Source organism: Barbus barbus (genome assembly GCF_936440315.1).
Source record: "Barbus barbus genome assembly, chromosome: 28".
Lineage (NCBI taxonomy): Eukaryota > Metazoa > Chordata > Actinopteri > Cypriniformes > Cyprinidae > Barbus > Barbus barbus.
This window is the reverse complement of record NC_136756.1, coordinates 11,684,016-11,696,720: the sequence shown is the minus strand read 5'-3', so window position 1 is coordinate 11,696,720 and position 12,705 is coordinate 11,684,016. Positions and strand designations below refer to the sequence as shown.

General features: G+C 37.7%; 2 protein-coding genes across 3 annotated transcripts; both read right to left on the bottom strand.

The window, feature by feature from the left end:
* Positions 1 to 706: 706 nt before the first annotated feature.
* gpx8 (glutathione peroxidase 8 (putative)) lies at positions 707 to 2,435 on the bottom strand. 2 transcript variants are annotated; one of them, XM_079382149.1, is made up of 3 exons: positions 2,151 to 2,435; positions 1,748 to 2,009; positions 707 to 1,335 (listed from the first exon to the last, which is right to left on the bottom strand). In XM_079382149.1, the coding sequence occupies exons 1-3, from the start codon at positions 2,355 to 2,357 to the stop codon at positions 1,172 to 1,174; spliced, it is 633 nt and encodes a 210-aa protein (XP_079238275.1). In that variant the 5' UTR covers positions 2,358 to 2,435; the 3' UTR covers positions 707 to 1,171. The 2 variants fall into 2 exon arrangements, with proteins under 2 accessions (XP_079238275.1, XP_079238276.1); XM_079382150.1 differs by having other exon boundaries at positions 709 to 1,335; positions 1,748 to 1,883; positions 2,151 to 2,419.
* Positions 2,436 to 2,568: 133 nt separating this feature from the next.
* On the bottom strand, positions 2,569 to 12,037 carry anapc5 (anaphase promoting complex subunit 5). Its single transcript, XM_079383066.1, has 17 exons — positions 11,697 to 12,037; positions 11,208 to 11,287; positions 11,021 to 11,124; positions 10,435 to 10,657; positions 10,273 to 10,333; positions 9,875 to 9,976; positions 9,611 to 9,801; positions 9,388 to 9,469; positions 8,652 to 8,744; positions 8,299 to 8,480; positions 7,080 to 7,215; positions 6,902 to 6,976; positions 6,635 to 6,756; positions 6,452 to 6,559; positions 4,051 to 4,186; positions 3,749 to 3,911; positions 2,569 to 3,664 (listed from the first exon to the last, which is right to left on the bottom strand). Exons 1-17 carry the CDS (start codon positions 11,895 to 11,897, stop codon positions 3,453 to 3,455), a joined length of 2,271 nt encoding a protein of 756 aa, XP_079239192.1. The 5' UTR covers positions 11,898 to 12,037; the 3' UTR covers positions 2,569 to 3,452.
* Positions 12,038 to 12,705: the final 668 nt, after the last annotated feature.

Below are 12,705 nucleotides of genomic sequence, written 5' to 3'. Positions count from 1 at the left end.
TACCCTAGAGATAAAGTATGCTATATATATAGGGTATACGGTAAACACTGCATCTGTTTTTGATTGCTCTAACGTACATCTACAATACATAGAGCGTACTAAATACCAATGCTCACTAGTGTTTTACAATGTACACTAATGAAACTACATAGACTAATGCATTATACATAACAGCGCATATTGTTGTGCCTATCATATAGATGTCAGTTAGTTGAATTAAAAAGAAGTGCAAAGATAGCAACCATGCAACCTAAAAGTGTGTGTGAGAGAGAGAGAGAGAGAGAGAGACTTGTCATGTTGCACGATTTTGCCATCTAGCGGACATGGGTAAAAATACATTGTGTTTTTTTCTTTTCTTTTAATTTTTTTACATCAAATCAACTAGGTTTAAATTGGTTATGGGAGACTATTTCAAATACTAGTGAACTTCCAAGTGCCAAAAGACTGTCTGAAGACCACTGAAGACAAAACAATAAAATGACATCTAACAAAACAACTAATAATTTGCATTATCATCAAGATAATGGTCCTCCTTTCTCCATATGGGTGTTTGGCATTGTAATTTTTATAAACTAAAAGAAAAGTTTAAAATATTGGTTTTCCTGTTATGCATCTTTTGTGAAACCATATTCCTCAAAGCAAACCACAGAATTTTATGATGATGGATTTTAAGTTAAAGGCCAAAAAACAAAACAAAAACAAGTATGAAAATTGAGAATTGGTAAGCATTGTTCATGACTTTTATTCAAGAACAGTTTCATAACCAGAGACAATGGCAGATTTTTCTTTTAAATCTTTAGTAAACATTACTTGCATTAATCTGCAACAGTTTGTTTAATCCAAAAGAGCAACAATTACAAACTTGATTGTTCCATGGTTCTCTTGTCATGAGCCAGAAAAGTGGTTTGAAACATTTGCATGGATGCATCTTTAAATATTCCAGCTTGGTTGTAAAAAAGACATTTTAAAAGGTATTTTGTTTTTCAAAATCATACTTCCGTTCACAAAAATCCAAATTATTAACATTAACACATACAAGCACACAAAGGCAGGCCTTAACCGACGCATCTTCTGCCAGATCCATTCACATTTACCAAAATAACAGAGGACCTACACGCACTTAAACGTGCACAATGATTTACTTTTGAGTCTCTAAGGGAGTTTGTGCACATCATAGTTCCTGTCTCTTCTTCAATATGATATTCCGCACAAGCGCTGTGGCTTCTTTTCGGATGTCTTCTATGGGCTCCTCCGGCTTCCAGAAACGCACCACCTGGCCCTCTGGACTCACAAGAAACTTCCAGAAGTTCCATTTTGGGATTCTCTGTACTGAATCTAGAAATATATATATATATATATTTGTAATTATATATACACACAACAATATTTAATTTAGTAATTGCTTCGATTTTAAACCAGAGGCTGTTATGATTATCTTTACTGTCGACTGAATTAACAGGGTCTGGGACAACATTTTTGAGTGCTAAATCATCTAACACCCCTAAATATTCATATAATCAATAAATCACTATTAGTGGGAGTAATAACAGCTGAACATAGGATGTCAAAATGGTGGCGACCATGAGGGGTCGCTTTCCCAGCTCTGAAGAATAAAACTTTATATATATAAAAAAAATGCCTGGTGGTTTAAACTCGTGTGATGACAGTACATCGTTCTCATGGTATTTATTTTTAAGTATTAATTTTCTTAGTTCCTGAATGAAGACTATTCTCAGGTAACACCTACCTGTAATGAATCTGAACGCGGGCTCCGCCTCAGACCCCATTATTTTGATCTTGCTGAAGATGGGGAAAGTCACACCGAAGTTGGATTTGGCGAAAGCCTCGATTTCTCGACTGGTGCCTGATTCGGTGTCACCGTACTGCGAGCAGGGGAAGGCGAGCACGTTAAAATGAGCCGTGCCGAGCTCTCGGTGAAGCTCCTGCAGAGCTCGGTAATTCTGCTCCGTTAACTCGCTTCCACTCGCCACGTTTACAACCAGAGAGACCTATTCTCAGAGATAGCAAGACCTCGAGTGAAAATACCGCTACACATTTGTACACTCGTGCATTTTCAAAAGTCTCACAAATTATGATAAACCATTTAAAAGAACACATTTGTGTCTACTCTATAAGATTGCATAACATACTTTCCCTCGATACTTCTCCAGTGAGACGGTCCTGCCTCTCGCGTCCTTCACTTCATACGAGTAGAAATCTTTGGCGTTTCGAGACTTTGACAGTTTACTCTGCAGTAGGTACAGTGAGCCCATGCACACGGCCACACTCAGCAAGACCTTGATCAGTCCTGCTCTAGAACCAGATGATTTGGTGGGGTATCCCCCGAGCGCCTCCATGACGGAGGATAAATGTGGAGGAATCCGGGTGAAAAACTTCAGTCTGGTTCTCTGCAGCTCAGATTAGTGGGCGTGTCTAACTGCAGGGGCGTGTCTGTTTATTTCAATTGGATTAGAATGCTGTCAGTCTCAAATAAGTGGGATTTGCATTCATCCGTCCATAATACACTTTTATAATCGCCATGCAAGTTATTTTATAATTTGTTTATTTGAAGCTCTGCCAAAAAGGCCAGTAGAATCCCAGAGACTTGCAAAAAAATTAAAATAAACATTAAAATGTGATTGTAAAAAGACTATTGATATTTCACACTTTAACCAGCACAACCTTTTCAGTTGTATATTTTATGTTTAATGGGCTTACTGTTAAACACAATTGTGATGTGATGAAATTATAGCAAAAGAACACATTTAATGTTCGCACACTGATATAACAGCTCCATAAAAAGTATTAATTGCAACGTTTCTGTGTAACACGTATATTACAATAAATACAAATAGTATGTTAAAAAAAGCAAAGCTTGTGTCACAAATTATTCACTGTACAAAAACACCACAGTAACTATTGTTTTAACCAATAGTTGCAACAAATGTACGCAACAAACACGCATAATCGTCACTAACAAAGTATTATGGTATATTTGGTAATACCACTGGTACTTTGAAATAGTCCATGTTATTAATGTACTATGGTATGTGTTACATGACCAAAAAACAGAAACAAACAAAAAAAGCATGGTAGTACTACAGTACTTTGTTAGTGTTGGTATTACACATTGAGAGAGATCCCAAATGAACATATTTTTACAGTATTGAATAATGTTTTACAGTATTAGCATTAGGACATTTATTATTTTGGCTTTAAAGACAAACACATTTTACATACAGTACATTTTTGGATTATGTATTTAAAAATCCAGACAACTTAAAATGTAGTTTTTTGTTGTTGTTGTTGTTGATGCAAATTAGCTTCTTTTATCCCTGCATGTATAATAGAATGGCAAGAAAATAGTTTTTACAAACAAAGTAACATTTATTTCCAGTATGCACATGGTACAGGGTTTGGTGTCGTTCATCAACACCAGCAGTTGAGGTTTCCTAAAGACGATTGACTGCTGTCATCCCAGACGACGGCAGCTCCTGATCCAGCAGGCGGAAGAGCATGGCACATTTGTTGCGTTGAGAGATGTTGCCGAGAGTGTGATGCAAGCGTGCCTGTAGGTAGTGTATGTCTCTCATACGCTCTTTACAGTCAAGCTGAGAGAAATACACAGCTGCCTCATCCAAAGTGTGCACGGCTAGTTCCACAGCTGCAGGAAAGAAAAAAACATGGCATAAACATGAATTATGACATGAATACAGTGAGATGGGTGCAAACATGACTCGGGCAGTACCAGTCAGTCTATGTTCCTGTGTAGCAGCTCCTGCTAAAGCCATCTGACAGCGAGCGGCCAGCAGCAGAGCTCTGCCCTTGTCTATCAGAGACCCGTGAGCCAAAACCGACTCCAACACGTCCTGCACCAGTACAAGAGCCTGCTCAGGGATCCCCAACATCAGCTGTGAAGAGAGATGATCAATATCAAACACTCCTCTTTCTTCATCTTTTAGAAACAACAAACACACAGTTGTACTTAAAAACACTTCAATTAATTCTCATTTCAATGAGCCTTGTATGTTGGTGTATCTGTGTAAATGCCAGGTGTAACAGCGTCTCTGAGGTCAAGCTCTGCAGGTTGTGTTGGCGTGACAGAGCAAGAGCCTGTAAGAGTAACGGCAGAGCTGTTGCAAAACCAGACGAGTCCCAGTGAAGTTCTGCAGAGGCCAGCATCACCCTGCCACACAAACACACTGAAGACTTCAATACAGACAAAGGAACAACTGCATGTTCAACAATATTTCAAATATATATATATATATATATATATATATATATATATATATATATTAAAATAAATAAAATATATATATATAGTGTACATATATGAAAATATACACTACAGGTGCATCTCAAAATTTGAATATCATGGAAAAGTGCTTTAATTTTTGTAATTTAATAAAAAAAGCAAACATTCATTCACTGCACACAAACTGAAATGTTTCAAGAGTTCTTTTGTTTTAATTCTGATGGTTATGACTTGAAGCGTAGGAAAATAAAAAAATCAGTATCTGAAAAAGTTAAAATATTTTCTCATAGATCAATAAAAAAAAAGACTTCCAAAACAGAAATGTTCAAGATCTCCAAATTAGGTTTAATTATGCACTCAATACTTTGTTGGGGCTCCTACTGCACGAATTACTGCTTCAGTGCGGCGTGGCATGGAGGCGATCAGCCTGTGGCACTGATGAGGAATTATTGAAGCCCAGGTTGCTTTGATAGCGGCCTTCAGCTCGTCTGTATTCTATGGTCGGATGTTACTTATCTTCCTCTTGACAATACCCCATAGATTCTCTATGGGGTTCAGGTCAGGCAAGTTGGCTGGCCAATCAAGTATAATATCATGGCCAGTAAACCACTTGGAAGTGGTTATGGCAGTGTGGGCAGGTGCTAAGTCCTGCTGCAAAATGAAATCAGCATCTCCAAAAAGCTTGTCAGCAGAAGGAAGCATGAAGTGCTCTAAAATTTCCTGATAGACTGCTACATTGACTCTGGACTTGATAAAGAACAGTGGACCAACACCAGCAGATGACATGGCAGCCCAAATCATCACTGACTGTGGAAACTTCACACTGGACTTCAAGCAGCTTGGATTCTGTGCCTTTCCACTTTTCCTCCAGACTTTGGGACCAACTGTCAAGTCAGTAGTCTTCCCCATAATTGTGGTTGCATGTTCTAAACTAGCCCAGGAGGTACCCAGTATTTCTACTCAAAATTAATCAAACTAATCAAGCTCAAAATGGAATATTAAAATTTTTTGATATTCTGAATCTTTTATTTTCCTAAGCTGTAAGTCGTAACCATCAGAATTAAAACAAAAAACTCTTGAAATATTTCAGTTGGTGTGTAATGAATGTAGAATATAAGAAAGTTAGCTTTTTTCAATTAAATTACAAAAAATAAAGAACTTTTCCATGATGTTCTAATTTTTTGAGATGCACCTGTATATCGCCAAAAGTATTGGGACACCCCTTTCTAATGAACAAGGTTTGACTACTTTAGTAACTTTCATTATTACAAATCTTAATGTTTAAGCATACAATGATATTCTAGGGAATTGCGTGCTTCTAATTTTATAGCAACAGTTTGGACAGGAATCTTTTTCTATTCTAACATGACAGTGCCTCTGTGTATAAGGCACGGTTCAAAAAGACATGATTGATTCAGTCAGTGTGGAAGAACTTGACTGGTCTGCAGAAAGCCAAGTCCTGATCCCAGCTGAACACCTCTGGTGTGACTTGTACATACACTATATGGACAAAAATGTGTTGGGACACCCCCTTCTTTAGAACAGAAAAAGGCACTTCCAAAACTGTGGTAACAAAGATGGAAACATAATTCATGTATTTAAAAATTGTATTTCCATCTCTGTTGCAACAGGTTTGGAAGTGTCTAAAATGACTATACACAAATTTACAAGTCATTGGTGTTTGGCGATGAGTTTTTGGCTCAAAGTTACACCAGAGGTGTTCAGCTGGGATCAGGACTTGGCTTTCTGCAGACCAGTCAAGTTCTTCCACACTGACTCAATCAATCATTTCTTTTTGAACCGTGTCTTATACACAGAGGCACTGTCATGTTAGAATAGAAAAGGGTCCTGTCCAAACTGTTGCTATAAAATTAGAAGCACGCAATTCCTTAGAATATCATTATATGCTTAAACATTAAGATTTGTAATCATGGAAATTACTAAAGTAGTCAAACCTTTATCATTAGAAGGGGGTGTCCCAATACTTTTGGCAATATAGTGTATATATGAACTGTCCAATAAAAATGATAAATGTTCTATTTTTCCTAACATACATTTTTTTTTAATTACAGATTTTTTTGTTGCAATTATAAATATTGCCAGCAATAATTTGATTGAAAAGTCAAACTGAGTTGAATTTTGAATATACATACACGTATCTAATATGATCCCAGAGATTTAATAAACACACACCTGATAATCATCTCTGTGTTCTTGCTCTTCTCACACTGCTGCTTCAGTTGCTGGAGAATCTTAGAGGCTTCAGTCGTTCGATTCAGAGCTTTCAGCAATTGCGCTTTCCTGAACGGACAAGCACGTTAGCAATCACTTGTACATGTTAGCCTACTAAAAGAGTATAAATCTGCAGTTATCTACCTGTACAATCCCTCAGTACTGTTTAAGGCAGAGATAGCTGTGACATGGGGTTCAGCCAAGTGGTATTTCCCATCATTCATTGCCTTCTCAAACTGAATCTTTAGATCACACAGCATCCAGAGCTGTTAGAGAGAGAGAGAGAGAGAGAGAGAGAGAGAGAGAGAGAGAGAGAGAGAGAGAGAGAGAGAGAGAGAAAAAACATATACTTAATTGGAGCTGCTGCTGATCAGTACTTGAGCAAGCCTGTATTTTGTTTAATAGGCTTACTTTGGCATGCTGTGTATGAGGAGGAAACTGCTGCTTTAAGTGTTTCATGATGTCACTCACAACAGCATAAAGGCCCTGAAGATGAAAAAAAAAAACATGCTAAAATGTAGCATACAACAAATTTTGGCACGCAATACATGACATTTGCATTCATGTATTTGTGTGGGAGTTCAGGTACCTGCTCAGCATGGAGTTCAGCCAGATGACAGAGAGCGATGGCAAAGGCCTCAGTGTTGTTCTGCTGCACACTAAAGTTCACCGGCTCCAGACTGTTCATGTTCAACAGAAGCTGAGCCTGCTGCCGTGCCATAGTGCTAAAAAGATCACAAAGAAATTCTGCTTAAATTACATCAAACCTGAAAAACTCTGCAGAATGGAAGATCTTACAGTCTGTTTAAAGGAGGGGTGTCAAACTCAGTTCCTGGAGGGCCGAAGCCCTGCAGAGTTTAGTTCCAACACATGTACCCATCTAGGCTGCATCCGAAAACTTAGGCAGCTGACTTGCTCCTTGCTGCCTTATGAGGCAATGACTTCGGGGGAAGTCGTGGCCTAATGGTTAGAGAATCGGACTCGTAATCCAAAGGTTGCGGGTTCGAGTCTCCGGCCGGCAGGAATTGTAGGTGGGGGGAATGAATGTCGAGCGCTCTCTCCACCCTCAATACCACGACTGATGTGCCCTTGAGCAAGGCACCGAACCCCCAACTGCTCCCCGAGCGCCGCAGCATAAATGGCTGCCCACTGCTCCGGGTGTGTGTTCACGGTGTGTGTGTGTGCTCACTGCTGTGTGTGTGCACGTTGGATGGGTTAAATGCAGAGCACGAATTCCGAGTATGGGTCACTATACTTGGCAGTATGTCACTTCCCTTCTCACTTCTTCACTTTGCAGGCAGCATTTTTTGCACGAAGGCACCTCACGAAACTGATTTCAGACAGGCTTCTGAGGCAGCGCAACGGTTTAATGATCTACAACAAAATAGAAAGAGTTTTGGTGATAACTAAACGAATATTTAATTACTATAATACTAATTTCTCACTAGAAATAACATCAGAAGTGCAAAAAGTCACGGAATGGAACGCACAGGTTTATGGGACATCAAAGGCAGCGAAGGATACATCTATGCTGCCTTCAAAAATCGATCAGATAAAGGTATCTCATGAGACAGGAAGTGAAGCTAACTTTGGATTCGGATGTGCCTTGATGCCTTCCTACCTTGGAATGTGTCCTCCGAAGGCAGCATTTTTCAGTTTTGGGATGCAGTCCTAGTTTTCAAATAAGCCAGAAGGACCTGATTAGCTGGATCAGGTGTGTTTAATTAGGGTTGGAGCTAAACTCCAGGAACTGAATTTGACACCCCTGGTTTAAAGACTAAAGGTATCCAGAATCTGTGTTATCTGACCTTTTGCCATACATCCTCCAAATAGATGTGGTCTGTGCTAGACTGATTTCTATCAGCTCAGAGAGGCTTTGCTTCCAGTGCATGATGTCGGTTCCTCGCAGGGCGTCCAGCAGCTTGTTGGCCGGCATGCCCTGTTTTGCTCCCTGCTGGACCAGAGACTGAATGCCTAGAGATGCCAAATACTGCAAAACACAACAGGGAGTGTTAATTATTTACTTCATGGTATAATGACCTTGGCTTACAAGAGATTAAAATGCACTGAATTGTTGCTAATACCATTTCTTATTGTCTACTGAAGGAAACAAAACATGGCAAATAGTTAAAAAAGGGATCAATTTTGAAGAGTTACTTACAGGGAGACAAAAGTGAGCTGCAATTTTCACAGAATCTTCAGTTAATACCACACTATCAGATCCTTTCATCTGTTCCAGTGTGTAGAGCCAACTCTAAAATTAAGAAGAAAAAAACAGTAAATTAATATAACAAATAATACATATACACACATATATATATATATATATATATATATATGTAGTTTTTTTTTTTAATAATTCATTTTTTCAATGATTGCGTATAATGCATTATTAATCAAATGGGAATGATTAATAAATCCCTTTTCATTATTTTAAAATGGAAAGTGGATTTTGTAATAGGGATGCATAGTGTGACATCAATTATTGTCTAATATTGCAGATTTCAAACTTTCAATTTAAAAAAAAATCAGTGTTCATGCTTATTTCACATTCATCTAAAGCTCATTTAAAACAGAATTTAAATATTTTACTATTAATTTTGAAAATAGTTAAATATACCATACAATTTAATATTAAATATTTGATTTAAATATACAATTTCTCATATTTTACATTATAATGCTGTGATTCACTTGTCGCATTTAAAACACCTCATTTTAGTATTTAGTGTTCTATTTTAAATTTATTTAAGCTAAATAATATAGAAATTGAATACTGACAATTTACTGGTTACTGGCCATGAAAATAATAATTAGCTTATCAGCCTGAATTTTAATAGCGATGCATCCCTGTTGCATATATCAATAGTGAAAAAGAACAAAGAAACTGTTCCTACCAGACAGTGTTGAAGACACACGTGGTCATTTGCTTCCTGTGCAATGCGGATTGCTTCCTGCAGAGCCAAATCAGCCTGTTGACTGCACAAACACAAGCACAGAAAGCAAGTACAGTTCAGTTCAGAAGCTAAAACTCTGGCTGCTCCCTCTTTTCCCACCAAAAATAAAATGCTCCTGACGCAACACAGAGCTCTAAACATAATCTGATAAACTAATACACACTAGTGTCCGAAGCGACAATGCAAGGTTGCCAGATTCAGGACAGCATAGCGCAAACTGCGTCCATAGCCTTCATCTCCGTTGCTCTTTCCTTCTCCACCGGAAAGAATGAGGCGGTCAAAGTAGTGCAGGAGGCTGTGAGTAGAGATGTAGATATCCTGCACTCGCATGCTGTTCAGATAGCTGAGATAATGCTGTGGAGAGAGACTCAGATAGTTTAAAACAAGACTAATCATCTGTTTTGTGAAAGGAAGGATTGCATCTTACAGCTTCAGCAAAGTCAGGATTGAATTTGAGAATGTTATTGAGCTCATCCTGTAGTTTAGCCGGCGACATGGCCTTGTTTTCATCGTTCTTAAGGAGGTATGCCTGAGAAGTAAAAAAAAAACTGTTAATGAAAGTCAAGCCTCTTTTAGGTTATAATAAACCAGGGTCAGAAATTAATCAGGGTTTGGGGCAAAAATGCCACCCAAATTCAAGATACTGAGGCAAAAAAAAAAACTGTACCTGCACAATAAATTGATTACGACAACACAGTCAAATTTATTAAGGTAACCATCAATCAAAAATTTCCCTAAGAAGGTAAAAAAAAAAAAAAAAAAAACAATTCCAGGGTGCAAATATTGCCCTTAATAGAAAAATCAATTCCTGAATCTGTAACAAACCTGTCGTGCAAGGAAGTACTCTGCTTGTTTCTGAGATAAAGGACCTCGGGTCTCGTCAGATCTGATGAAAACAGAAAATTAAACCCTCGTCATATTCAGTCTAATTCAATTAATACAACCCTGATTGCACTAATAACACAAGTAACATGCTATTCATCTGACCTCAGTTCGGACTGGTGTAGAGATGCTGTGTCCAGCTCGTCTTTGTCTATGCGGTCAGCGCTGGGATCTTCATTGCTCGTCAGCTCCATGTCTTCAGCAGGCAGAGAGGACAGTTCGGGCTGATTGCCACGACGGCAGTACTGCTGCAGGGACTTGTACAGCTTATACACCTGACTGAAGGACAGTTTATTGTAGGCCAGCAGCATCTGACGCATGAACAGACCTAGAAACAGAGAGAGAAAGTGATCAAAGGTTCAGTTCTGCGGAAGAAAAAAAGTTCTTCTTGACTACTATATCTTCTAACATTTATTAAAATTAAAGATATTTTGCATTTCCAAAATACTTCTTAAAATTGTTCTTATCTCACACATTTTACAACACAAGATCTTATCAATTAAGATTAAACATTATAAATCTGTTGTATTAGATTAATTTTTTTTAAAGAAAATATTTGAGAATAATTGCACTCTTACAAATGTCTAATATTATGAGTTCCTAGACTTTTTCTTAAGATTTTCTTCTGGCTACAGAACTTTTAAATTGCGCAGTATTTGTGAATGGGAATGAAAGAAACACATATTCATACCAACAACGCTAGTTTTGAATGCCTCCGAGTCACTGAAAGCATTGGGAAGGATAGTAAAAAAGTGCTCCATATCCTGCAGTTCTCCATCAGCCATTAAAAACAACCTGAAAAACAGAAGGCAATGGTTTATTCATAAAATTAAATCTGACCACAGCTGAACAGTTCTTTATTAAGAGAAGACACATACCTGAGTTTAACAGCATTGGCCATCTGAAGACAGCACTCCTCTACTATCTTCAGAAACTGCTCTAGAGTCAAATCTGGACCCTGGTCATCACAAACACAAACATGTGCTCAAGAAAAACACAACACATGTGTGGAGCCTTATGAAAATATGTGCTCTTAATTGTATTGAATGTGCACTTGTAACTGTAGTGTGTTATTTACCATCACATTTAAACAGTACTAAATAGCAAATTTATTACAAATGTGAAATACAAACATATTTAAATACATGACATGAATTTCAGGAGAATAATAGTTAACATAAATGCTTGTGTGTACATGCATCAGCACACTTAGTCAATATGAATATTATATATAAATATTAAAGACGTCAAAAAGTACTGTATTTAATATAAATCTAAACGACATTACTATTACATTACTACATTAATATTTAAAATAGACTTTTATTGAACTTTAACGGACACGCAAGTATTAACATGAATCATACCTGTTGTAAAGGTAGGATGAGTTTGTTCAGGAGTCTTCTGTCTAGAAGCGCCATTGGTTTGGTTGTGGACATCTCATAGAGTAAAGATAATACTGCAATCTTGTAAGGAGTCACCCAGTCCTTTATACCGAAGATATTGGCATGAACAACACCATTTGTCATCATGGGGTTGAAATACAAGCTTTCATGCACACTGGCCATGGCCTCTCTGGACTTATATTCCTCAAGGATCAGCTAAACGAGGTGTATCGGATTTCTATAGTTTAATAACGACAGTAACTGTGCTGTTTTGGGATAAGCTAAAATAATCTAGCCTACATTATATTGATAATATGGTAAAACAACGGCGTTTCAGATGCAATAAAGGCAAACCTTTCTTACATGTGGAAATCTATCATAATAACAAGCGCTATGTTTGATGCGTTAGGTTAGTAATCATATACATATGGATCATTTGCTAACAACCTGACGGAGACATTTCTTCAAAATACCCTCCAGTTCCCTTTGCGTTTCAGGGCGCGGTGTAGAGCACAGATGAATCGATCATGTTTTAGTGCGATTCGGTTCTTGTGAACGCTTCGTTTTAAGTGGCTGAGTTATCAACACGGATCGTTGCGAGTCTGATCGCGGTTGAATGAAACTCGAAACCGTCCGATGTGGATGAACCATTGAAATCAGCTTTTTAAAATCTGTTCAATAGAAAGGTTTTAGTACGCGATGCAGAGCGCCGATACATCGATTAGAGAACAAGCTCTCTGACAACCATGTTTTTATTTATTTGGCTACACATAGCTTATTGCAATTTTATATACTTATAACTCAGAGAATTATATCAATATTTCTGATACAAATACGTTAATCGTGTTTAATGGTTGAATCAGGTGTGTGTAACAACTGTAAATAATGAAGCAAGTTATTTCATTTTACATACGGAAGAGGTCGCTAGTGTTCAGAATATTTATGTGGCATGACAATATTTATATATCTTGGGATTTTTCTGATTTGTTCA